General features: G+C 36.7%; 4 protein-coding genes across 6 annotated transcripts; 2 read left to right on the forward strand and 2 right to left on the reverse strand.

Annotated features, from left to right (window-relative positions):
• Positions 1-802: 802 nt before the first annotated feature.
• On the reverse strand, positions 803-5966 carry LOC114729914 (uncharacterized). 2 transcript variants are annotated; one of them, XM_028916938.1, is made up of 11 exons: positions 5861-5966; positions 4539-4755; positions 4078-4235; positions 3813-3958; positions 3663-3725; positions 3485-3577; positions 2262-2423; positions 2044-2147; positions 1536-1711; positions 1129-1401; positions 803-1078 (listed from the first exon to the last, which is right to left on the reverse strand). In XM_028916938.1, the coding sequence occupies exons 1-10, from the start codon at positions 5955-5957 to the stop codon at positions 1151-1153; spliced, it is 1467 nt and encodes a 488-aa protein (XP_028772771.1). In that variant the 5' UTR covers positions 5958-5966; the 3' UTR covers positions 803-1078; positions 1129-1150. The 2 variants fall into 2 exon arrangements, with proteins under 2 accessions (XP_028772771.1, XP_028772770.1); XM_028916937.1 differs by having other exon boundaries at positions 803-1401.
• An 8123-nt stretch (positions 5967-14089) lies between these two features.
• On the forward strand, positions 14090-14392 carry LOC114729937 (uncharacterized). The gene has a single exon (XM_028916966.1). The coding sequence runs from the start codon at positions 14090-14092 to the stop codon at positions 14390-14392; it is 303 nt and encodes a 100-aa protein (XP_028772799.1).
• A 2220-nt stretch (positions 14393-16612) lies between these two features.
• On the reverse strand, positions 16613-27538 carry LOC114729912 (uncharacterized). Of its 2 annotated transcripts, XM_028916935.1 has the most exons (5): positions 27528-27538; positions 18812-19001; positions 18359-18640; positions 18119-18267; positions 16613-16786 (listed from the first exon to the last, which is right to left on the reverse strand). In XM_028916935.1, exons 3-5 carry the CDS (start codon positions 18606-18608, stop codon positions 16652-16654), a joined length of 534 nt encoding a protein of 177 aa, XP_028772768.1. In that variant the 5' UTR covers positions 18609-18640; positions 18812-19001; positions 27528-27538; the 3' UTR covers positions 16613-16651. The 2 variants fall into 2 exon arrangements, with proteins under 2 accessions (XP_028772768.1, XP_028772769.1); XM_028916936.1 differs by lacking the exon at positions 27528-27538 and having other exon boundaries at positions 16613-16777; positions 18812-19166.
• On the forward strand, positions 24253-25995 carry LOC114729911 (cyclin-D1-1-like). The gene is made up of 5 exons (XM_028916934.1): positions 24253-24526; positions 24614-24700; positions 24786-25086; positions 25179-25294; positions 25390-25995. The coding sequence occupies exons 1-5, from the start codon at positions 24257-24259 to the stop codon at positions 25540-25542; spliced, it is 927 nt and encodes a 308-aa protein (XP_028772767.1). The 5' UTR covers positions 24253-24256; the 3' UTR covers positions 25543-25995.
• Positions 27539-27967: the final 429 nt, after the last annotated feature.

The raw sequence follows: 27967 nt of genomic DNA on the forward strand, positions 1-27967 counted from the left end.
ATCCTTAGGTAAGGAAAGTTTGTGTAAAAGCGAGAAACACAGGGAAGGCAATAATGTGACACTAACACTGCATGGGCATTAAATATGATGAACAAAGGCAGATGTTGAACTTACACGTGAAAGGAAGTTAGCATGTTTATAGTAACCGAGGTGTGAAAAATCCGTTCCCGATAATAATATGAGATACAATACCCCCAGCTTAAGAGTGAGATGTTTTGCGTGGGGGAAATTGGCGAAGGACATTTTTCGGTTGATTGTAGCGACACTAATACCTCCAGCTTCTTACCAATAGGGTTGGTTCTAACAGAAAAGATTAATCCCTCACAATATGATGAATTAAAATTCAAATCCCCACAAAGAGAAGTACTGCATTTGGTGCCGAAAAGCACATGAATAGAATTACCTCTAATATGAAAATATCTATGTTTCAGCCCAAAAAAACCAGCTTCTTTATAGGGTTCTTACCCTTTTATTTTGTATTTACATGTTCCGCATTATTTTCTAGCAATTCCGCAAAAAGAAAAAAAAAAAGGAAAAACAAAAAAGAAAAGAAAAACAGAAATTTATCAAAACAGAACATAACAATAAATAACTCAATTAAGCAGAATATGACTACGAAATCTCTTTACACTATATGGTGGGAATATCGGATTTGATGATATATTTTCGTTTTGTTGTAAAGTTCGTTAAGATTATGAATGAGTAGCAATTCAGAATTTTTCTTCCCTCATGCTCGAGTTTGAAATACAAATACTTCAATATAAAGGGAATACAACAAGGGAAAATATGTTCAAGGTGGAAAATGGAACCATTACTTCATCGATTTCATATTACAAAGCTTACAACTCAGTGAGATGAATGAATACAAGCATACAACCAAGGCCTAATCTCGTGGAATGAACGCAAGTTAAATCTCCAATTCCTCCAATCTTCCCCCAGGGAAAACTAACAAAATACAAAGCATGAATATCTAGTATCTACCTATTTGAAAACACTAGCTTGTCACGAGAATGTTACACCAAATGAATTTCCCTATTCTACAACATCGAGTCACAATGTATCCTCAAAAAAGAGGGAAGTATATGACCTCCTGGTCATCTAACCGGAACCTACGGGATTATCCTGACTGTGCAAAGAATGCTGAGGAGGCTCAAGACCAAAACAGCCACCTGCGCCGCCTAGCAGTTGATTTGCTGTTGGGTGTTACACTTATCCGGTCTGCATTGGCGACCAACCATCTACTGAAATCAGGGGAAGTAACAAGTTCTTCCAAGGCTTTCTCAGTAGATTCTTTTGTGAAAGCATCCCACTCCGCCTCTGAATATTTTCTTCTCTCGGGCGTAGCGTGGAAGGTAGAAGGGTATGTGTCTGACAGCTTGGGAGGTGGTGTCCTAGTGAAACCTGTTGAGGCACAAAATTAGTGTTAATTACCATTTATCTCTATGCTTTTCCTTCCTCCCCAAATAGTCATGAAAAAGAACGGGAGAGAAGAAATTCCAATGAGTTAAAATAAGCAGAAGAGAGATGAACCAGACCTCGTCCAGAAGATTTGCACCGAGATAGTATGAAATTTTTCTGTCGAGGCCATGAGAATGTGAAGTCCTCTTGTCTTTGCATATTGAACATGTATTCATCATGTGAATCATCAAAAGGTGATGAATCAAGAAATTCAGATCTTCTCCTATTTTTCTTGGGGGATTTGAACAAGCTCCTGCAAAGTAAAGCACATATGACCCATAAGCGGAAAAACACCCCAAGTGACAGTGAGAGAGCTTATGGTTCAACGCTCGGTAAAGGTAAAATCTCCAAATGAATCAAATATTTACCACCAAACTCCCCAAAATTCCACTTTAGTTTTTAACCAAAGCTACAAATACCCCCCCCCCCAAAAAAAAAAAAAAAGAAGAAGAATGCAGCATCCTCAAAATACATAGAATGAAGCTCCTCCAGTCATCCTCCTATGTTTATGAAGTAATCTAGACGAAGATATTGATAACTGAAAATAAAAAATTAAGCTCTAGAATTCACGATGGCAGACTTTACCTACGTAAGCGGCGGAGGAACCTCAATCCAATTATTCTCTTCAGCAAAGGGAGGACCAGCCCAGATAATAATGCCAATGTTCCCAATATAGGATCCATGGAACTCTGGAAGTAACATGTTCTCATCAAATTTGCTATCGGTGCTCATAAGTGAGAAACCATGAAAGCAACATATCAGAAAAGGGGTTCCTAGCAACCTAGGGGAGGGACAGCAAGAACCTGAAGGATCATAACAGCAGCCAATATCCGGATGGACCATGCAACAAAGTGAGAGGTGTTTACGTCCACTGACCCATCTTCTGCCAGAACAAGCTTGCGTACAACCCAGAAGCCCAACCAGGCGCCAGCTAGCACAACAAAAGCCAGAAGAAATATAGCCAACTGCAATTGATAATTTATGAATTATCAATTAAAACCTCAAAAACAATGCTCAAGAATTCATATTTGAAACATAAGCAAATGATAAAAAGGAAAACTGCTAGCTAATGTGCACTTTAGTAGCCAGGACAACGAACAAATTACATCGTCACTGCTTGCAATAAATAAATTAATTAATAAAATAAATCTGTCCCTTTATAGAATAGGGCTAATTCAAATTCTAACATGAAGTTGTTTGCTAACTAAATATATGCCAAAAATCTAGGATCCATCCCTAATGATAGCCTCAGGTTTACCTTAATTCCAACATATATAGTTCATTTCAAATATCAAGTTTATATAAAACCAGTTCGGTTACATTATATGTTTGCCAAAATCCCCTTAAGAATATACTAGGATACTTGCACAAATGAACCAAACTAAAAATCGACAAACAATCAATGTCTTGCAAAATGCAAGGATAAGTTACAGAAATTTAACTAAATACATGCAGATTTCCCAGTGTCCTATCATTCCAATGTGGTGAATGGGGAGTATTCTAAAGTGTGCATCTTAAATAATAGCGTGCCCTTGTCTTGTCACTCCACAAGCGTGATAAATGGTGAGCATTTACTAGAGAAGATGAAGGAGGGGAGGAGGAGAGAAGAAGAATAAGAAGCATTGTCATCGACAAGCACGTTCTACGTGTGCATTGACCCACATTTACTAAAGTAAATAAATTAGTTGAGTTGTCAAAAATTTCCTTGCTAAGGCATAAGAATAAAGTAAAGTCATAACTATACTGATTTCGGTAATAAGAAAATGAAATTCCTGTGTGGAAGGGAAATGATGATGCACAAAGAATTAGAAGCTTTTATTAAATTAAAATTTCAAAAAAAAAAAAAAAAAAAAAACCAAAAAGCCTCTCAGTCATCCATCAAAAAGCAAGTCATTCAATCTACAGATAAAAGAAGCCAAAAATATAACCATAATAACAATAAGAATCAGAAGAAAATAGTTCATAAATTTTGGCCATGCAGCATAGATGTGGAAACAAATTATCAAACAGCATAGAGATAACTTACAGGACTATACATGTCTTCATTAATTCCTAACTCTGTAAGTACCGAACGAATCAGACGAGGCACATAGCGAAGGAGAAAAGTCCCAAAGCCAAACTGATAGAAATAATGGTTAAATTCGCATCACCTGCATTCATACTTAATTAGCATATGAGATAGAAAGGAAGGAGGCTGGCCATACAGCAGATGAATATAAAAATATAGCAAGAGAATTTTTTCGACCAGTTGGAAGCAATTTCATCCCCTGTCAATGAAAAGAGGAGTCCATGTTATGGGTAAAAATTAATTTTCATAATCATACATTAGAATTAAAGTAACAGAAATGAATTACCTGAAAAAGGATCATCAATATGACAAGAATTATCCCAACTGCCATTGCGCTACTATAATAAAATGTCAATGATTTGCTCAGAAAGGATGCCAGGTTCAACAAGATAACGCCAATTATTAAGAAAAGTATACGGAACAGATTGAATTCTGCAAAGGAGTAAAACGAATCTTAGTACTGAAGGTCGCCACTCTTATAAGAGATAAATTTCCACATTACTTAAAAAAACTGAAAATCATAAAAAATACATAAACCTAGGAGGATTTACCTTCTTCAATGGTCACCTCAAAGTTTTCCAGCGTAGAGCCACCAGTCCGTATATCTAAGAGCTTGTGGTCAAAAGGAGAAATAGACCGAACCCAAGAGCCCTTGTTAACTTTCTCCCACTGGCCTTGTGGACACATCCCCACACTAATAGACACATTCCTGCACGAGATACACAATTACGTGGAAACCAACTTTAATTATTGTTTTGCAGGTCTCATCCATCATACATTCATTATAAGAGAATAGAAAGCTCTTTCATTTGAATAATCAAATTCAGATTTAACGTAAGAGACACTTTTTTTGTATACGATGATTAAATGTTGATCATGTCCACACATCAATCTAGTTTATGCAAAGAACCACTATATTGTACAGGAAAACTAAAATGCAGGCCTCAACCATGCGCAGATTACAGCCACATAAAGAAACATACACAGGGCATGTACTACTGCTCATACGTACCTGTGAAAGCATATCTCAATGATTGGGTTGCGAACATCTGAATTTGTGGGCAGCACTTTTACCTTTAGGGAGTGGGCAAATTTCCCCAGGTTTTGGAACCTTGATAGTCCATGTATATAAACTCTTTCGCATAACACTTTAGCACCGGGCTTAGAACCAGGAGAGTTCTCGACAGGTAAGCCCCGTGATAGTTGCAGTGTGTTATTTTGATTAAAAACTAGAAAATGACCAAAAAAAAAAAAAGAGGATAAATCAAAGCAGAAGCATAAGAAAAAACTTCAAAATGCTTATGACTTAAGATTTCTACTGAATAAGAAGAGGCCAACATCCACCCACTACAAGCATGACAGTGGAGTACAGCTGTAGTAAACAGAATTATAAGCCAAACCCAAAATCCAACCCTTCCTCCAAAGAGCAATATGTCATAGAATAGGGGAAAATGGTCAGCAAACTTGCACTTCATTTCTTAAAACATTTGCTTAACCAACACGAAAGCCTGAGACCTAAACTTACAATAAAGGTTATGAAAAAGGAGGGTCTTGACCCAAATTGCACCTCCCTTGGAGATGTAAGAGTCCTGGGTCCTAAAACAGATCTCTGCTGCCGAAGACTTAGTTCCTCCTTTGTAATAATAACAACGATAATAACAACCAGATATTGGTCTTATACTTTGCAGAGAGTTTGAGAAATGAGCCACACTGTCTATAGGCAGAACCAAGATTGGCAAACGAGGGATGTCAAGATCAAAAGGCACATATAATAAAGAGTTTATATAAATTTTGAGGGGGCCAGAATACATTACAACACAAGAAAAAAAAAATGAAAAAATTGGGGGCCATGGCCCCTGCTAGCCCCCCTCTCCACCTTTCTTAGATAGATTTTACACCCACAGACATGATATTAATGATGGTGGTGCTAACGACACCATTCAAAAATAATAATACTAGTAACAATAATAGTATAGTAGCACTAAACAAGAAGAGGAAGCTTACTGTTGCTTGAGTATCTTAGAAATCCGAACTTAATTATGCCGTACATTGTTTGGGTTAAAGAGGCTCTATTATCTGTTCTCATTCTTGTCAATTGAAATTAACTGTCATTTGTTCTCGAGATGTAACCATCTTTGCGTTAAGAAGAGAAAGAATAAATGAATCAAACTTCCATTTCATTGTGAGAGTACCCTGGCAGACAAAATTTCTACTAGAAGCCATCTCATTCTAGTTCTAGTATTTACTATTTATGGATTCTAACAGCGACGGTGAAAACCCATCCTTAAATCCAAATCAAATTGGACAGCAAAAAGAGGGCAAAGCAAGACATACATAAGGAATGCTCATGGCCTGATACAAGGATTACAGCAGAAGCCCACAGGAAAAAGAAGAGCCAAACAGAGCGAGGGGACAGCAGGGTGACCACCATGGCTGGGATGGTAGGGGAAGAGTAAAGCGCGCGTTGAAAATACGTCAAAAGTTAGGGGTAATTCTGCTATTTCGTACAAACTCCGGGCATTCGGGCCTGACAGGCACTTTGATTTCTGCTTCCCCCTTCTTTTTTTTGGGTGAGAGAAGGGCGTTTTTCGAAGATCCCACAATGACGCTACTGGACCCAAAGAAGTTATAGCAGGCCAATGCAAGGGAATCCAGATCTTGATTCCTAGGTTTGGTTAGCCCATATAACTAAAGCCCAGGCATTTAGGGTTGGAGTTTTTCCTTCTTGCTTTTATGAAAGACCGAAAAACTCATCACAAAAAAATTACCACAAAAAAAAAACAAGAATAATAATAGGGCAACTCAAAAAGAGTCTCATAACCAATATGCTGGGTCTACTAAAAAGGACTAGTCTTTGGTAAAGTGTAACGTGCAAAAAAAAAAAAGATATAATATTTTATTATAATATCTTATTAAAATAATACTTTATGAGTAAAAAAAAAAAAAAAAAAAAAACCCCTTCCACGGTGAGTTGAAATTTGGGGGGGTTAATTAATGAAGAAGGAAAAAGAAGGGGGAGGGACGACTGCAAGATAAATAGGATAAGGCGTAGGCAGTGGAAAAAATTGAACCTGGGGCTATTAAATACATTCACCCCAGATGATTCTCAAGTGGAGGGAGCAGACGGAAGAGGAAGAGAGCAAAGAAGAGAGAAGAGAGAGAGAAGCATAGAGAAAAGAGAGAGAGTCGAGTTGCAGAGTACCTGACGGTTTTGGAGATCATTTAGGTACACAAAACTACTTCTTGTTATCATATTTTCTTTATGAATATTTCCTATATATTTATAGCTTTATATTATTAGTATTATTATCATGTTTAGAGAAAATTTTACCGTTTGAGTATAGAGTAAATATGGAGTTTTGACAATATATGACCGTAAAATTTAAAGATCCATTATTAAGGAATTTTAATCGGTTTATTTTTGTTGAATGATTACTTTGAGAATTCTAAACTAAGATTTTAGTTGAAAAATTTGTTATTTAGACTTGTAATATGTTTTTACCGATTAAATTTGAGTTAAATAATTTATTTGAGTTATTTAATATATTATTGAGGTTTTAATCGGTTTAAATATTGAATAAGTTAAAGATATATGTTGAAATAATTTTTGAAGGCTTGAAAAATTATAAATTGAGAATTTTGTAAAATTAAATAAAGCTATAGTTTGTTTATAATTAAATATATATATATATACTTTTGTTAAATTTAAATAGCCTTATATGTAAATTATTTTTCAAAATAATTCTATTATAAATGCCTAGATTTGGGAGAGTTAATATGTTTATGAAATTTGGTTTAGAGGGTAGTCTTAGAATTTTAGAGTAGCTCTGGAGTAATTCTGAGTTTATATTAATAAATATTTATGTGCAATTTTGTAGACTTGAGAATTTTGGAGTAATCTTTGTGTGAATTTTTGTAAGCTAAAGAGTACCAGGTAACTCTGAAAATTCTTTCTTATACATGTGAATTGTGTATGATTATATTGTGGATTTACTAATTTTTATATCATACTGAAAAGTAGTATTATGATTTCAAATAAATGTTTTGATATGTTATTTGATTTTGTCAAGATTTATTGCTATTAATTATGATCAATGTTTAAATATATTGATGGCTGAGGAATTGTCATGAGTTGTTATTAAATGGTATATAAGTTTTATTGCTATCTTATCTTTAAAATATTTGAGGACGTATTTATGATGTAACATTATTGGCATCTGACATGCATTGTTGGGCTAAGGATAGAAGGAGATTGCATGGATATGAAATTACCACGTGGTATGCCATCACTCGGTGCACAGTGGTGGCACTTGTCAGGGCCCCTTCTTCCATGTTTTCCTTTGGCCGGGAATTCATTGGAGCTGTGGGACATGTGACACCTCCCTATTCACAAAGGAGGAGAGCCATAGTCCGAGCTTGAGCTCTATATCTTTGGCCGGATATATCTCTAGTATCGGTGAGCTTGGAATAATTCAGTAAAATGGATTAGTTCCTATCGGACTATGTGTTAGCCTATGGCTCCAGTCAGCGGTATAAGGGTGGACGGTGATATAAGGGAGGCAGCATATTGCATTATTTTTGGATATATTAGAAAAATGATATTGGTATATTGTTGGAAAAAAAAATGAAATTGAATTGGATGTCTCAAATCCGTGATTTTTAATATATTTATACACACACATATAAACGGATTTTTGGTTTATCATATGTGATTTGCTTGTATAGGTTAGAATTTCAGTAGTTACTAAAACGTTAGATCTCACCCCCTATATTAACAATTTTCAGGCGAAGGATCTAGTAGGAATCAAGGGAAGGCACCAATAGAGTGAGCCGTGAAGGCTTTTGTGCTCCTCAAGCACATGCTATGTTATATTTTTATTTGCCATGACTATAAGACTTTAATAGTTTATGTTGTTAAGTTATGTTAGAAATGTTTTGAAATTTTAACTTAATTGCAGTATTAAAAATATGTATGGACTTTTAAATTAAATATTTTATTGCGTATATTGATATAATTATGTGAGGTGTTACATAAAGCATTTTGACAGGTTATCCAATAGAGAAAGAAAGTTAGAGAGAGATGCACTCAGTTTTTCCATGGACTTATTTGACCAAAACCTTCAAAAACTCCCACTAGACCGCCCCATGGGTGAGCTGCAGGTGAGTGAAGAAGGACAGGAAGTTGCATCGAGCACCTATGAGATGGACGTAAATAGGCAAACCTTACTTTAGACCTCTGGACAGGGGAATGGAGAGGAAAATGGAATGAACACGAAAACAAGGGGTAAGATGCAAAGAACTGCTAGAAGATTTACTAGGGAGGTTTCACTGGCCCAAAGAGAGGAGGATTGGATGTTAGAAGAAGAAGGGGGAGTGCCTCCTACACAGCAACTAGGGATTTCATACCGAGATGCGCTGAAACCACGTATAGAGTAGAAAAGAAGGCGCGAATAGGAAAGGGAACTGGAGGACCAGTGGGATGGAAATCTGTTGATGTTGAACGAGCAAGAACTCACAGAAGGAGTGACCGTCACTGACACAGACAAGGGCCCAAGACTTGAATTTTCTGAAAAAGAAAGGAGACTGGAGATGAAATGGCAGGATTCTCTAATCATTAAACTCTTGGGAGGGTCTCTTGGATTTATGCAACTGAGGACGAAGGTGAAGGCTATGTGGGGAAAGTCAGGGAACGTCAATCTCTCGGACATTGGAAATGGCTATATGATAGCTACTTTCCAATCTCGCGATGATTACTTCTTTGTGCTCGAAGGGGGCCCTTGGCTAATAGCAAACCACTACCTGATAGTGCCAACATGGAAAAGGAACTTCAACATACGGAATGAAAAGATCCAAAAGATAGTAGCCTCGATTCGATTGCCAAGACTCCCAGGAGATTACTATGACAATAAGTTCTTCTACAATCTGGGAAACAAGATAGGAACAGCAATTAAAGTAGACGAAATGACTCTCCTAAGAGCCAGAACAATGTATGCTCGTATGTGTGTGGAGATAGACCTAAATGCTCCCCTGCTTTCGTCATACACAGTGGATGGGAATGAGCTGAAGATTGAATACGAAGGCCTCCACCTCATATGTTTCTCCTGTGGAAGGTTCGGTCATGATAAAGACCATTGTCCACAGAAAAGGCAACCGGAGGAGAATAATCAAGCGCTAGCAAATATGTAGAAACAAAAAGTGGTTGAGGGGTCTCATCCGACTAAACTTCCGGCAAGCTCTCCGGTGAAGGTCTATGGAGAGTGGATGACGGTACAGGAAACAAGACGAGGAAGAAGGAACACTGCTAAAGAGGGAAAACAAATCGACGGTTGTCAAAAGGACATCAAAACACCTACTAAAGTGGGGCTATCCCCGAGATATGCAGCACTAGAGTCAAAGGAGGATATTATGGAAAAAGAAGAGACAGAGCAGATTAGCAGGTGCCCGCTATAGGAGATAGAAAGTAATGTGGTCAGGAAGGGAGAAAAGAAGCAGGGCCTGAGTCGTACAAAAAAGAAGAGCATTGGAACAGACGAGACCTGGAAAAAAAGGAGAGAACAAGGGGATCGAAAGAAACCAAGGGAAAGGCAACGTCGAAAGCAGGGTGTGCAGACAAGGTGAAAAGACTCTGACCAAGAGAGAGAAGAAAAGTGAATAGATTTGAAAAATGGCAGGGAAAAGAACATGGGCTTGAGAGGGGAGGAAAATTATGGGCCTGAAGGGAGAAAAGAGGAGATAATGAGGAGACCAGCCCAACAAAACTCACTGAACCCATGTAATGAAAATCAACAGGACCCAATAGACTTGAGGGCAGAAAGTCACGAGAAAAATATTGTGACCCATTTCCTGAAGAGTCTGCCCGAGAAAAAAGAAGACAGTATGGAACTAGATGAAGGAAGACCTCCAGACTCAATGAACCAAGGGAAATTAATGGGCAACTCGGAGATGGAAAGCATGACCTAGGCACGGGGCAAGGAGGTGAATGATCGAGCAATGGTCAAAGAGGTGATTTAACTCAACAGAATTAGAGGATATGCTTAACCTGGTAAGTTCCTTACTTCTAATAGTATTTCCATGATAATGGTTTGGAATGTAAGGAATTAAGACGAAAATATCGTCCTAACATTGTTGTGTTATTAGAGACAAGATGTAGTGGGAGTATGGCACAGAAGGTTATTAAGCGATTGGGCTTTAAAAAACAATTGCTTGTGGAAGCTAATGGTATGTCATTTGGCATTTGGGTCCTGTGGCAAGAAGATGAAATAAAGATTAGAATGCTGGAAGCCCATAGACAATTTTTACACTACGAAATATCCGGATTAGGGAGGGATACTTGGAGATTTACTACAATCTATGCTAGCCCGAGGGAACAAGAAAGAAGATTAATATGGGAGAGAATTAAAGACATTGCTAAAAGTAATTGCTCACCTTGGTTGTTAGCAGGAGACTTCAATGATATAAAAAATCAACATGAACAATGTGGGGGTGTGGGACTGAATGATAGAAAATGCCAGAGATTCTGTGACTACATCAACTCTTATAATTTGATTGATATGGGATTAGAAGGACCTAGATACACTTGGATAGGACCAATTATAAGACATGCGAGTCGGCTTTATAAAAAGCTAGATAGAGCACTGCGCAACAGTGAATGGAGAAGAAAATTCAATGAAGCTTTTGTCAAGATAGGACCTCGTATTCAATCAGATCATCACCCTCTTTTGATACACCTGGAAGATGAATGAGGAAGGAGAGAAAAACAGCCCTTTAGATTTGAGGCAGCTTGGCTAAGACACACTGATTTTAAAAAATTCCTGGAAATGTGCTGGGTTGAATCAGGGGAAATAGAACAAAAACTGGCCTCACTAACACCAAAGTTATAGCATTGGAACAAAAATGTCTTCGGCCACATTGGAAAAAGGAAAAGAGAACTTATCTAAAGAATAGAAGGAATTCAGAAGGTGGAGCAAGGGAAACAACATGGGAAATTGGAATCACTGGAATTACAGCTTAAAGAGGAACTTAATAAAGTGCTGGAAAGGGAAGAAATCCTCTGGTTTTAGAAAGCCAGAACTAAATGGCTCAATGAGGGAGACAGAAATACCTCCTTCTATCACACAAAAACCAATATCAAGAGGAGAAGGAGCAGAGTAACAACGCTAAGAGATGATTCGAATAACTGGGTGGAAGGTAAAGTGGAAGTGGGTCAAATAGTGAATGAATTTTTTAAGAAGCTGTTCCATGAAGATAATATCAGTAAACCTTGGATACAAACACATCACACTTGCTCGAGAGTGTCAGGGGAGGAATGGAAAGAAATTTCAGAAACCATTAATGACACCGAGATAAAACAAGCAATGTTTCCAGTAGGAGGAGTAAAAGCGCTGGGAGACGATAGCTATCTAGCAGTGTTTTTCCAGAAGAAATGGGCAATAGTGGGAAACAACGTGAGTCAAGCGGTGAGGAGTTTGTGGGAAAATCCTGAAAATATTAAGAAGGTGAATTCTACCCTCATCTCTCTCATCTCTAAGATCGACAATCCTGAGAAAGTCAATCAATTCAGACCGATTTCTTTGTGCAATGTCATCTACAAAAACCTCTCCAAGATCATTGTTAAAAGGCTGAAAAACATCATGAACAAGATAGTGTCACCCTTCCAAGTTAGTTTCATACTAGGAAGAAACATTCATGATAACGTTGTTATTGTGAATGAAATGATACATTCGATGAAGAGAAAAAAAGGGAGGAAAGGATTTATGGTGATTAAGGTTGATTTGGAGAAAGCATATGATAGAATAAGCTGGGAATTCATGGAAAAAGTGCTGAGGGAGCTTGAATGCCCTGAGGTGATGGTCCATAGAATTATGGAGTGTATTCACACTCCTTCCATTCAGATTCTGTGGCATGGAGAAAAACTTGAAGAGATGAACCCGACCAGAGGTCTTAGGCAAGGAGACCCTATCTCCCCTTATCTCTTTGTGCTCGGCATGGAAAAACTCACACACTTAATCATGGATAGAGTGAGAGAGAGAAAATAGAAAGGCTTGAAAGTGGGTTGAAAAGGCTTGACCAAATTGATATTATTGTACAATGTTTGCAGGTTTTTGGTGAAATTTCAGGACACAAGGTGAGCGAAGAAAAGACTCACATTTATTTCTCCCCAAATGTAAGTACGCACACCAGGAAAATTATATGCAATAGGAGTAACTTCAAACAAGTTGACGAGTTAGGAAAATACTTAGGAGCTGAACTCTCCTTTCTCAGGAGATGCAAAGACAAGTACAGATCAATTGTGTCTAAGGTACAGAAAAGGCTACAAGGCTACAAAGCAGCAAGCCTGTCTCTGGCAGGAAGAATGACTTTAATCAACTCAGTGACATCATCCAGGGCACTCTACCCTATGCAATATGACCACATTCTACAAGGAGTGATTGATGATGTGGAAAAGGTGCAGAGACAATTTCTATAGGGCGAACAAGATGGAAAAAGAAAATGGCATCCAATCGCCTGGAAATCTGTCTACCAGCTGAAGGTGGAAGGAGGGCAGGGAGTGAAACAACTCTCACTGATGAATGAAGCTTTCTTGTTAAAATTAATGTGGAGGATGCATAAAAGCCCGGATGAACTATGGGTTCGTGTACTGCAAGGAAAGTATGATAGGCAACCAGTGGAGGGAGAAATGTTTCAAGCCAAGCAAGGAGACTCTAGACTATGGAAAGAGCTAGTCAAATTGAGAGAAACGTTGCAGAGCAATATTGAGTGGGAGGAGCAGTACCAAGTGCATAAACCAGTATGGAAATCAGCAAGGATGGCTCCTTCACTACTGCTCATGCCTACAAATGGTTACGAAATGAGACGCAATCAATGACATGGAGTCCCTAGAAACAATTATGGAAACTGCAGGCCCTAAAGCGAGTCAGAGCATTCATGTGGATCATGTTCAACCAGCGGCTACCTACTGAAGCAATTATAGGCAAATGGAATGGTAGCTTAGATATATTCAGAATTAGTTATAGTGCACGTGAGGATTGGCTACACACACTATCAGACTGCCCCTATGCCCAACAGGTGTGGAAGAAAATGGAATGGCAGAAACATGATCGACTATTTTTCGAAGTAAATGGAAGAAATTAGTTGCAACGAAACATTAAAAACAAGGGGAGAAGAATAAAGGATTATGATTGGCCAGAGAGATTTGCTATTGGATGCTAGCTAATCTGGAAATGGAGAAATCTCCAAGTACATGATCAGGATTTTGTTAGACCGTATAACAAAGCTGACATTATTAATAGTTATCTTCGGAACTACAAGAACAAATCTGTTGCTGGAGTAAGCGAGGAGAGAAGAGGAGAGATAATAATGATAAGTTGGAAGCCACCCGAGAAGTAATGGTGCAAGCTGAACTCGGATGGATGGAGCTCACATGGAGAAACGGCAGGCTGTGGGGGAGTGATAAGGGGGCATTGTGGAGAGTGGTTGCAAGGATATTCGGTAAAACTGCAAAGCTGCACAACACTGGAAGTAGAGTTTTGGGGGATATATTAGGGACTCAAAATATACTGGCAGATGGGGTTCAAGAATGTAGAAGTAGAGTACGATGCTTTACAAGTAGTTGAGGCAATAAACAAAAAACTACAAAGGAGAAGTGAAGCTTACCGACTTATTCAGGAGTTGCTGTCGGGAGAGTGGAATGTTCGACTCAATCATGTCTTCAGGGAAGGAAACAGATGTGCCGACAAAATAGCATCCCTTGGTGCAAGCCAAACGGAGCAGAAATTGGTTTGGTTCACACCACCAAAGGCTGTCCAGGAAATTCTGAAGGAGTACTTGCTAGGAATAGGAGTGCCAAGATACGTTGATCACACTTAGTATTCGGGCTTAGCCCATCCTCTGTCACCCAAAAAAAAAAAGGACTAGTATTCTACAACGTAGCAAACTAATGTTCAAATTCCTAATGAGATATGTACCCACATTTAGTGCCAAATAGTGCTCTTAATAGGAGGATACTTACACGTATAAAAAAAAAGGTCTAATACTAAACTTTTAATTTCAAAAAAAGTCATTTTTCATTTTTGAAAAAATTATAATTTTTTTCCTGAAATTAAATACAGAATAAAAGATCAACGGGGAAGGGGAGATGTCAATTGTACGTAGCTTTCAGGGAAAAAAAATCACCACTAGAATCTAACCATGATTTTGCTGGCCATTACAAACATTAGGAATTTTTAAATACCAACAGGTCTGAATAAAATATAGAAAAATCTGAATTCGAGCTTTTTTTTACTGCTATATTTTAAATCATAATTCTTTAATTGATAGTTGAGGAGACTCCCTTTTAACAGAAAAAGAAAAATAGTCCAGATCAAATACAGCAACTTTCACCAATCAATCTAATGCTCTACAGAGCTGACATTGAATAAAGAAGCAAACGAATAATAGAGTATTTATTGTGGACAAATAAACGAAATGCAGGGGCTTTTTAATTTTGTGTTACAGCGAGGCTGCTAGGTGTCGTGTTCGAATGGTGGTAAACAGGGAAGAAGGCGCATCATGCATGTGAATAATAAGAAGAGTGGTAGACACATTTGAGAACAAAGATCTTGAAGCTTTTGAGGGAAAAGGCAAGAATGTGGGAAAAGAAGGGGGAAAAGTGAGTGCATTATTGACTCATGATGAAAGCAACAAACATCAAATTAAAAGCAAAAGTACGTACTACATGCAAATCTTTAATATTTATGAATGGTGTTATAGTGGAGGCAGCACTATTAGCAGAGGAACACAAACATGTCGGATCCCGAGATTTGAGTCAGTGCATTATCTTTGTTTTTATTCTCAACTCTAATTTGTCTCTCCTCTGCTCAGTGGACAACTTCATTCTTTGCTCCGTCCGCAACCCTTGCTGTGGATTTATCCTTCATAAGGAGCCAAAGTGGATGTTATATATTGCCTTCATCAGATTTAAAAATTCCAATCCAGCTTTCGCCCATTTTATGAAAGTGATCATCGTTCCATAAAAAGCTTTAGCTAGGTTTATGGAGGCGTGCCAAGGCAAATGCTCATTTGCGCCTTTTGTTTCATCACAGTCTAATATTTAGTATGCGGAGAGAGACGAGAATGGATATTTTGTTTCTTCTTAAAAAAACATGTATCATGGTGCAGTTGGTGCCTTCATTTTATCACTTCAGAATATATTTACTTGATAAATCCAAAAACAGAAAATTGCTCGAGTAAAGTGCACAGATTTTCTAAAACCAAAAGCACATCAAGAATGGACTAAGAGAACAAAAGTCCCTTACAAACCCCTTTATCCTCATTGCCAACAACAGAAAGATATGAATTTAATGTTCTTCACTTCTGCTCGGTTGATTTGAAATCCAGTTGATATGAAGAATACAGAATTTTCTCTTCAAAATCACTTTTTACGTTCATTCCATATTCTATTCTCTTTACCTCTTGATTTTAGGCCCTTGCTTGCGGTCTCTTTCATTTATGGTGCATCACGAATTTTAAAAAAAAAAAAAATCATTAGAAAACGTCTAGAGGGGTGTGATCGGAGCCTCGTCGGATCACAAGACAGGCATTCAGCTCCAGCTCATGGTCGTGTGGGAATAAATGCCACCGTCAAACTTTTGAAGCAAAACAGTTTTATAGACGTACGTCTCTGTTTATACACGAGAGCGAATCAAATTATCAAAATGGGGCAGGACCACCTAAGATAAATCTAGCCTCCTGGTTCCGTGGGCTCACAGTTTTAAAAATAAAAATAAAAATAAAAAATGCAAAAGCCGTTTTTGGTTGCCCGCAGGACATCCACGTTCCAAGAACCAGTTCACTATCAAATTACCAAGCAAACTTCTACACTTCAACAAAAGAGAACAACGACAATATTTCACAGACGGAAAGGCAATTGCTATTACACGTACGACACTAATTGGGTTAGGCCGTTAGGGGCTGATATGTAAAGCTAAGAAGTAAACGTGTCATTCCAAAGAAAGCTACATCATAAACCACCCTATTATATCAGGAAAATTCTAAGAATTAAGGACGGATACTGTATGATGGTATTGGAAAGAGTGAAAAGAAAGGTTGGTTTGCGGCTTGTAATTTGTCGAGGGCAGAATAGTGCGTTCAAGTTCCAACTTCTGCAATGCTCTGTAAGGCTGGCCTCCATTGCCCCCCACCACCACCAAATTGTCTTCCCACAACTTTGTGACTGCTGCTACCACTGCCATTGCTTCCCATTCGGTGAATCTCCTGTTCCACCTGACACACATAAAATAAAGGCCACTTATGGCTATGCGCAATTGGATAGACACACGTTATGAAGGAGAGCGATGAAGGCAAAAAGAAAACGACATCTCATTTTGATACACACCCATCCTTATGAATAGTGTGCAGAGCAGTATAGCACGACTTTACGTGACATCGTTATCCCTTATCTTTTTACCTTTTTTTTTTATTATTTTCTTTCAAAGTTTTAACTTTAATGTGATTGACATGCTCATCTTTCTGTCTTTGATGGTAAAAGATTACATGTGCGAATAATAATATAATCAGCTGACTGAGAATTTGAAACTAACTACTGTAAATGAAATAACTTTCAAGAGAATTCCAGCTTGAATTGATTTCTTTGACAAAAAGCATCCTCGCCATCATATGTGATTAGCTCAAAGGCGGTCGTGACGTCACTTTAAAATTAGGTGGTGCTCATGAAGGGGAAATGGGAAGAAACTTAGAAAAGTGGTTAAGTAACCAAACAAAAGCACTACGATTATAGTATTATCCTTTGGATAATGGAGCATGCACTGTTTGACGTACGATTCTCGCTTACTATTACCCTAGAAGTCAAAATCTTGTGACAAAGTAATTAGTGTGCCAATCATGTACCTAGGTAAAGCTTGCAACACAAACCTAATGTTATTTTTATTTTATATCATCATGATGGCAAAGTTTTAACATTAATAGCACGCAAACAAAATTAAATTTTTTTGTCTTGTTTAATAGCTTGTCCCCATGAAAATCTGAATAAGACTTTAAATCGATTGTAGATAGCCATGCTAGATATCAAACAGCTTTGCGCAAATCAAAACAATCATTGCATGCACTCGCAATGATTCTAGTTCTTAAAAGCAAGAGAATATGGTATGAGCACGCTCCTGATGCATCCGAATCAACGTGCAATGGTAAGGCACGCTAATCTCTTCCATATTCATGATGTGATTAGTTATTCTTTCAAATTTGACTAACACATATGGCTGAACAAAATAAAAAGATCAGCCTAGAGATTCGTGCTTAATTAAACAATTATCAGGTTCTTCCAGGGGCAAAGAAGATAAGGTTTTCTATAAATTTACCCACTGAAAAAAAAGAACAAGGTAAAAAATGCAAAGTAAAGATGCCTTCCATTGTGCAACGTGATCCCTGCGTTAGTTATCAAATCACTAACAATTCTTACGCCCCAAAAAGAATCGATCAAAGTAGAATGCTGAACCTCAATTATTAACACTTCATCATTTGAGTGAAAAATATGTTCGAGTCTTATGTGATTTAGGCTAGCACTATTCACTTCGAAACAGAGCACCATATGATATTTACCTTCAAGGGAGCAAAATCGGGTCTCGAACTCGGACTCGGATTTGGTGCTCTGGAGTCTCTGTGTTTGATGTGAACGCCAAGACCGCCTCTGTCCTTCAGCAGTTTCCCGAGTTTAACGCATTTTTTTGCAGACAGCTCCTTTAATACATCTGCGGATCCAAAAACTTTCGCGGTAAAGGAAAAAGCAGCGACAAAGAAGAGCTACAGCGAGAGTAATATAGTAGCAGCAACATTACGAACCTTCAAAACTGATCAAGCGATAAACCTGGCCCATAAGCAGAGTATCGTCGGGTCGGAGAAGTTTGAGCTGCTTCAATGGCGCGCCATTCTCGGACTTGAGGGTGGGCGAAGTAACAACGAGAGCAACGTAGTGACCAGGATTGGAGTTCATCACCTGGTGAGCGCTCACCGACCAGTAAATCCTCTCGATCTTATTCCCGGGATGCTGAATCACAACCGTCGCCGCCTCCGCTGCCTGACAATTCCCCATGATCGGAACTCAAGTCGATCGCAGCACACCTACTGAGCAGAATAACAATGAAAACGCTTCAATTCAATTGTCGCGTTACGTTTCAACAGGGAAGGCGTTTGAGAAGCATGCATTAAGCAGGTCAGGGGTAACTGTTTCTGATGGAAGAATGAGACGCATTAAAAACCAAAAAAAAAAAACGAGAGAGAGAGAGATCAGCTTACGGAGAGACACAGAGAGAGAGCGTGAGCTATAAATGAATCTGACGCTCTTCCACGTTCACTGACGCACGCCAAGAATCAAGGGAGAGCTGATGGATGGATGTGACCAACTGTTACCGCTAACCGAGAAATTATAGTGATGAGCTTATAATAAGTGATGCCTCTTAATTGAGCAATGGTCGGTTTGGCTGAGCTTTGATAAGATCGGAGCTAAACCTGAGAAGATTGCGAGCGTGAGGAGGGTAAATTCTGTTGGAACAATGTTCATAAAAGCTTGTATCATATAGTCATATGCAATGAAGGAGGGAAGGGAGGGTCGTTTCGACGAGCATGAATCGTCGTCGTTTTGTGAATTGTGAGGGCGAGCTATGAGAAGTGGGTCTGCGAATTGCTGTGTTTGCACTCTATATAAGGAAGAATGTGGGGCCTGTCTCGTTCATTTATTAAAAGTGGAACCCACTTTCATAAATGATTCAGTTATTTACCATTCTCTCTCTCTTCCCCTTTCTTTATATGTGTTTAGTATGAGAGATTTAGAAAGGAGAAAAAAGAGAAAGAAAAATTTTAATCTTTTCTTCTTATTTGATAATATATAAATTTTAAGAAGGAAAGGAAAATTTTAAAAAAAATTTCCTCCCCTCTCCTCCTCAACCTCCCCTCCAAAATTGAAAGAATTTGAAAGAAGAGGGTAATATTTTGCTATGTTATGACTATTATGTTCATATTTTATTATGTTGAGACTATTATGTCTTTATTTTAAATAAAATAAAGGTAAAATTGTACATGTTAAAATATTTTTCCCTCCCCTCATCTCATGAACCAAATAAAATAATATTAAAACTCCTCTCCTCTTCTTTTTTATAAGTCTAAATAAAGTAATATTAAAATCATTCCACTCTTTCTCTTCCTCCATTAAATTCTCCTTCTTTTTTTTCTTTTTCTTATTAAGCCAAACAGACCCTCAAAGTCTCGATCTTTTTGGCGGGATGCTGTTGTAAGTAACGTAATGGAATCAAGTCTAAACTCACAGGCTTCCGAATTCGGGACTCATCCCGCGGGCCAGCAACTCTTGGTTATTGCGGGGCATCATCACATCGATACCTGGTTTTGGAATATTTAGAGGTCAGTGACGTCTCATTTTGAGATTCTCCCTCCTCATCGTCACTCAAAGATTCATTTCATATTACTCCTCCGATTCTTATTATAAGATCTAATTTAATTTTTTATTTGGTTCTAATTATAAGACCCAATCCATTTTCTCTTTTATATTTATACATTTTTTTCAAAGATAATTCTTCTAATAATGATAGTTTTAGCCAATATACTTAATTAGCAAGGATATTTTAGTAATAACAATACTTATTTATTATAAATAACTAACTTAACTTACTTCTTTAATCTCCTCAAATAAGTCAATTGGGTCTTATAATTAGGACCGGAGGAGTATTTTTCAAGCTCCATGTAAATCTACCCATCTAAAGATTTTGCCTGCAATGAATCTATATACTCATAGAACACATCATTTGTTCTATGTGCTCTACTTCACCTAATGAGATAAGATTTGTTATTACTAATATCTGTATATAGTCTACGGCACCACACTCCCACGAGTTATAATGATGCCTCATTATTTTTTGAAATCTCTTCTTCATTTTATATTAAAGGAAATCACTATAAAGTTGTAAAAAAAAAAGAATATAAATATGAAAATTTTTAATAATAAGTAAGCAGTATAAATTTTTTTGTCATTTTCTACGTTAAAACTTATCAAATTTTTTTAGTAATTATGTAACTTCTCTGGTATATTGTATAGTGACTTTCTCTTTATATTATTGCTGTCGTTCCGGGAAAATCACTCGTATTGGGAAGGTAATACGACAAGATGGGGCATCAACTTAACGTATTCTTCATGCTGATAAGGATCTAATGAGTTTTTCTTTCGTTTGGTTTTTTAAACTAAGCTGTGTCTGGCGGGTGATTGAGGGAGCAGCTGAGCGTTGAGGAGACGTAGTTTTATACTTTTATTTGAATCTTGCTTAGCCCTTATCTTTTCGTCACAGGCTGTTTTTGTCTTGCCTTGAAAAAAATTAAAATAACAACAAATTGATGATTAACTAATTAATTAAAAAATGAGGAAGCATGGCCAGCAGCAGCCCACGATACTTGCAGGTCAAACAAGATTAGACTGTACGTGTTGAGTTAAAATATCACTTCCCTTAACCATCCGTTGTTTTTGCACATTAATTCCTCTTTTATATTTGTGGTCGTCGATGCCTAATTAACAGTTGTAGTCTCTGTCATTGTGTTAAAAAATTAATCATTTTTTATAAAAATTTCACTGAACTACTTTATTTTAAAAATTAAAATTTTCTCAGATATTTTTAATTCCATTAAGCTTCTATGTGTTTCCAATGTTTAAAATTTAAAGTATAGGCAAGATTTTCATTTTCGGACAATACCAGGGTCAAATTTTTTATATATATTATGTCAAGGTCTCTAATTACCTATGGTCATGTGTTCTATTTTATGAATAAAATAGGACAAATGACCATGTGTAATTGAAAAAATTGATAAAATGAATGTAAAAAATTTGATGTAAGTTCTTTTTTTTTTTCAAAATAAAAAAATTTGAATAATATCAACAAAATTCAAGAAAGACTTGTATTCTTTACAAGCAAAGTCTTACATATGTTGAAAATAAAGGACACATCGGCATATATTTAGAAGCAAAATTCATGAAAATTTGCGAATTTTATATTAAGAAAAGTACGCACATTCTGAAAATAAATGCTAAAATTTAGAAAACTTGTATAATTTACCGTAATTTACTATAAAAAAATAAATATATATGACAACATGTGTTCTTGATAATTGTGAAATTATGAAAAGAAGTATTTGTCACTTTTAATTTTATAAATTATTTTATTAACGAAAAATCAAGATAAAGACCGTGAGCATTAATTTGTCAAAAAAAGAAAAATAAAGGACAAAACACCCTTTTTCCCCACCCATTCAACTTTGGGGGATGCCAAACACCCGCTTGATTAAAAGTTAAAACTAATTAATGCTATGCACACTAACTTAACAGAAAAGATGGTTGGCTGAAAAAAAAAAACAAAAAGTTAACAGAAAAGATGGAAAGAGGAAAAATAGTGGGAAACTGGATCCAAACTTTGTAGGCCCCAGCACTTACCCGGTTTCGAAGCCGTAAAATATGTTGTGTTCCTGTAATCCAATACCATCATTGGGCTTTGAGATTTTTCGTCAGGCCCACATTGCAAGCCCAAATAACTGTAATCCGCATCAAGTCTCTCATGCATGTGTGAGCAACCAACTGGAGTTGGGTCTAACAGAAAGGACTAATCCCTCACAACATGGTGAATCAAGATTTAAACTTTTGTTGGGAGAGGTGTTCACATTTAGTGCTTAACAGTACCTCGAATAGGATTGCCTATAATAGGAGGATACCTTAACTTTAGAAAAAAAAATATGTGTGTGAGGAACAAATGGGGGTTGAATCTACAGCAAGATGCTAGTTCCTCATAATGTGCCAAATCAAGATTTGAATATTCACTTTTTTTTAGAAGATCAACTTTTTTTTTTGGGGAAAAAATTAATCTTTTAATCCTTATAATTTTGGTTTACTTATAACTCCATCCCTCAAGCTACTCAGTATAGCCTATAGACAAATATTATATTGTCATGATACAAGCCAAAGTAATGAGCAAATTATATCAGGTTATCATTTCATATTATTCATGTTACGTAGAATTTAGGAAGTTTTGCCTAACTTGTTAAAGATTCAACGCGTAACATACACATCTTTTTTCCGATAGCAAGAAGGTTTGTATTCTATGAAATGTCAAGAACGAGAGATGGGAAATGAAAAACCTATAAGATTACCTGCATAGTAAAGAATTTTCACCCATGCTCATTAAACTGGTGGAAATCAAGATGCAGGAAAATATACTAGAGAGAGAACAATCTAGAAAGATATCATCTTCCCCAACTCCTAGCAAGCCATTGAAGACCCCAAATTGGAAGCAAATGGAAACACCACTAGCAGCTGAGCAAAAAAAGACGTCAACAATCTAGGTGGATCCGGCCCTACCAAAGTACGGTGGGTTCTCTTGGATGTGGATAAATCAACGAACCAAAGAGCTGAAGTTACTTGATATTGATTAATACAGGTGAAGATTTCAGAAAGTGTGGAAAATAAACTTAGTGACTCAAAGTATTTATAATCAAATACATAGATAGATTAGTTATAACTTACTCCTCTGGTTCTATTTATAGGATAGAGAGAGAAGACATTCTTTAGTCCTAAAATTTTTTTGTATAGAGATATAATTTTATTTTTTATTTATTATTGTGTTGACTTTATTTACATGAGGTATAATGTATATTAAATATGGATAAAGTTGGAAAGTTGTTAAATTTTAAATGAGAGTTAATAAAATTTAAAGTTTTTCTTGATTTGTATGAAACATGTTGGAAGTAACTTATAAATAAGATCAGAAAAGTAATTAATAACAGAATATGTGTGAGTATTGTTGTATAACTACTTAATCAAGATAGATTTACATATTGACACATGCTATGGTCTAACAATATGTGACAAAATGCCATATTAGGGCATTCAACAGGAAACTTTTATGCTCTCAGTTGCAAGCACTTTGTTCCGGTGGAAGAGGATTCTTGAACGTCTCAAACTTAATTCGGACCTGAGATTAAGAAAAGTTAGTATGTGTAACAACTCTATAGAAGCTTTAAAATCAATTGAGAAAGAATACTCAAGTAACCACCAATTGATAAATACCATTAATAAAATTAGGGAGCTCTTGATGCGAGATTAAATGGTCATAGTCATAATGATGATGACAAGAATTCAACCTAACGGCCTTCACTCCCATAGACTGTAGGAACTTCTTATGGTTTGATGTGTATGACAAGCTCATTGCTACTTGCACCTAAGTTTCTTCTTGTACGGCTTACTATCATAGCCTTTAACTTCACAAAACAAAAGAAAACAAAAGTAGGAGCGTTCAACCTGTAGGTGCGTTTGATCTACATACTGCCACCCGTGATTTCTCCAATCGGTGTTAGCTGTGTGTGTATAAGTTAATGTCTGTTGCATAATGCGAAAATTGCAATCCTATGGTCAATATGATAGAGACGGCTCTCATATACACACAAACACAATCATCTGATGAAGCATCCGTTCTCTTTGGAACGGTCCTACCAAGCTTGGCTTCTCTTTCAACGAAGTTTCATGAGAAACTGTACAGGGTCCCCCTTGGTACGTTGCTTTTGCAGGGCTTGTAAATTAACTTTATGACGTAATCTTGATTCTTGTAACATGTTCACACAATCACATATAAATCTAATAATTTCAAGTGGGTATTCTCCATTGTTTTGTTCTACAGCTGATACACATACTCAATCGCCATGTCCGTGTCCCCGAACCACCTAGTAAATCTTGACTTGTTCTGCAATGAAGCAGCTAGCGAGGTGGTTTCATCGGATTCCAATATTACCAACTGTGAATCATTGGCGGTTTCGAGTGTCCCATGGGATTCCGATGATGAAAGCTGTGTCTTAACCTTACTAGATTCCGAGGTTGATCAAGTACAGGAAAGACAACAGTCACTTGCACTGCTTCATGAAAAAGCATGGCTCAGAACTGCTCGAGAAGAAGCCATAAAGTGGATGCTGAAGGTTCGTTCATATAACTTCCCATCATCCATGACCTGTCTGCAATGGTGCTGAGATATATGTATATTGTTCTGAATTCTGATTGTGTAGGTGCAAGGTTACTACAGTTTTACACCAGGGACAGCATATCTATCTGTGAACTATCTTGATCGTTTTCTTTTGTCACACCCACTGCCGGTATAGTTTTCAGATTGAGAATGATTTGGATAGAGAATTTAGAATGCAAATTTCTGTCATAATATGAAGGTTTTAATATGTGCAGAAAGATGAAGCATGGCCTTTGCAGCTAGTGGCCGTTGCTTGCCTGTCTGTGGCGGCAAAAATGGAAGAAACAAGGGTGCCACTTTTAGTAGACTTACAAATGATAGAGCCTAGGTTCTTGTTTAAGCCTAAGACAGTTCAAAGAATGGAGCTTTTGGTTATGGCCGCTCTCAGGTGGCGATTGCGTGCTGTTACTCCTTTCGATTTCGCTCATCTTTTCATTGCTAAGGCCAAGCTATCATGCTCTGCCTCCTATCACATTATTTCTCGTGTCTCTGATATTCTAATCAGAACATGTTTAGGTACAATTTTTAAGGTTTTTATCCTTTTCTTTGACTGCTATCAATATTTCCAAACAATTATATGATAACTCGATTATTTTTCTTTTAAACAGTAACCGATTTCTTAGAGTACCCTCCATCTGCAATAGCGGCCGCTGCTCTGCTTTGGACAACCAATCAATATGTTGATGAACAGAATCTAAGCTTCTTCCACGAGAATATAAGCGGAGTAAGCCTGAACAACGTTGTTACAGAACATAAATAAAGGTTTTTTCAATTTCCACCGTTTAATGACAATCTTGTTGGTTTTGATGTTGAGCACAGGAGATGGTGCAGAAATGTTACAACCTCATGAAACAGAGGAGTTTCCGATCAGAACATTTTGCAGCAACGAATTTAGATTCATTGCCCCTAAGTCCTACTTGTGTGCTTGATCTTGCAGCTATGCAAGAAAGCAGCAAGGATCACAACCCGTGACTTTGACTTCACAAGTGTTTCGTCAAGAGAAGATGGCCAACAAGTGCCATGAAATTGCTTTCAATTTTTCCATTCCTGATTCTTTTCATTTTACTTTTTCCCCCATTGGTGTGTTGGTGTGATTGTGTGTGCAGTGTGCTTTTTTTTTTTTTTCAAAATACAAAGAAAGTCTAGATGAGTTTCGTCCCGAGCCTTCATCTCTCCAAGATGAGGACTGATTCCAGGCTCAGAGAACGCTCGTAAAAGTACTTACATATTGCTCTCCAATAAAGTCTTTATATCAGTAGCGGGATTCGAACTCACGATTTTGTGAGTTATGAGCCGACTCTTTACCAATTGAAATAATTTTTGTTGTTGATGCTTCTTCTTTTTGTTTTCAGTGTAAGGTGTGGAAAGTTTTTATTAGACTGGTTGAATTTTTTCATGAAATAATAAGATTCTTTTTTTGAATAAGCCATTGTGAGAATGAGATCCGACTCTGTCATGTTAAAAACAAGTGACAAAATACAATATGCAAGCTGACGTTGTTTCTGTAGGAGATTATATTTGTACAAGATCTTCATACTCGTATGGATTCACAATGGAGATAAAAGAAGGTTCAGATGCACAAAAGCAACTGTTTTGTACTAATCTGGGTACCGTTGGATTTAGAGGGCCGTAATGTTCATCATGCTTTGTCTTTGAATTCTAACAGTTGGCTTATCTTCTATAACAAGTTAAAGGGTTGGATGTTTAACACTTAATAGTTATGACTTTTTGAACTCAACATAACTTACACAGAACCGAAATAAAATTATTGTGAAATTAGGGTTGAGTGTGAATATTCTCCATGCAAAATAAAAATATTTATTTTGAATCACTTATTATTGTTTAGTCTTTTTAACTGCTTAGATTTTTTTTTAATATTAATAATAGAAGTAATTCAACCCTCGATGATAAGTGAACTATTTAAATTTATCCAAAGTTGCCGTACGCTTGAATTATGAGGTCAATCAAACACATCAGCGTTTATTTAAATAAAGTAAAATAACATAGCAGGCTATGACATACTCCATTTGACTCTATCTACAACATATGAACTTCTCCTTTCCAGGAATTACACAAGTAGCACCACTTCTCTCTAGATCCTTGAGTCAGGTTAATGTTGTTTCTTATAAGAAAATTTTATTAATAGTCTACATGATCATTCTCATCTCAATGGCATTTTAAAAAAGGATGTCAAAATGCTGCTTCAATCTTTCTCAAATTATTTTTTTTAACAAAACTAATGTTTTATTAGTTTTTCATTCTCTAACCTCTTTAATGGTAATCTTAGTTGTATAACTCTTTTTATCTTATAAATTTGATCTTTTTATCGAAAAAAATCTGTAATATATGAACTATTAATTAAGTTACATATATTAATGTGCAATTAAAAATGTGTGTCATTTTATTAGTTTCCTATTCCCTATCCTCTTCAACGGTAATCTTAATTATACAACTCTTTTGATTTTATAACATAGATCTCTTTATTAAAAAAATCTATAATATATGAACTATTAATTAATTTGCATATATTAACGTGCAATTAAAAAAGCATGTGTTTCATTTTTTTTAAATATCATTTTCAATCATTTACTTTAAAATTACTCATTGATGGTAACTCCATGATTGATTGAGTGGTCCATTGAAATAAGATTCCACCTTGTCATTTTAATCAAAATTGAACAAGCACAAATGCCACACTGCCAAATACAGAAAATTGATTAGTTTTTGAAGCAAAAGGGCAGAGACAAGCAGCATGGGAGGATGAAATATAAAGAGGCTCCACTGGAGAAGAGACAAAGAGATTGCCATATATAAGCTTAAACAAGATAACCATTTCCAATTTGAAAGCTTGCTTGAGATATAAGCATGTAGTAAAATTTATTAAGAAAGAGACAAAAAGGAGGGGCAAAACGCAAAGAGAGAACCAGGAAATATCAAATAGGAGAGACACACAGAACATATTATCAAATAGGACAGTGGGTACAATACGAGAATGATTTGCTGTGTAATCAGAGATTGTCTACCTCGTGAGGTGGTTGTTACGAATCATATTATAAACGCAAAAAAGTGACTTGAAAGAGGAAGCTTCCTTTTGCAATGGACCTCTCAATGAATCGATTTTTTTCCTCCTTTTGATTCTGTGACAGGTGAAAAGTGTTGAACTTGAGGTTATCTATAAAAGGCTTTCTTTTAAAATTGGGTATTACGGACTCAATTTACAACTTACCCTTCAAAATTCACAGCCCCGCAAGCAATCTTTCTTGTTGAACAAATAATTCAAGGTGAAATTTTGCTTTCAAAGTTTTCACTTACGAGAGTTAGGTGAGTTGCAAATTTATCCTGAAAATTTAAAATCATAACAATGTTGCCTCCTGTCATTAAAAATGTTAATGATTAA

This window comes from Neltuma alba, unplaced genomic scaffold, assembly GCF_004799145.2.
Source record: "Neltuma alba isolate B1F8T4 unplaced genomic scaffold, ASM479914v2 tig00012694_pilon, whole genome shotgun sequence".
In the NCBI taxonomy this organism is placed as follows: domain Eukaryota; kingdom Viridiplantae; phylum Streptophyta; class Magnoliopsida; order Fabales; family Fabaceae; genus Neltuma; species Neltuma alba.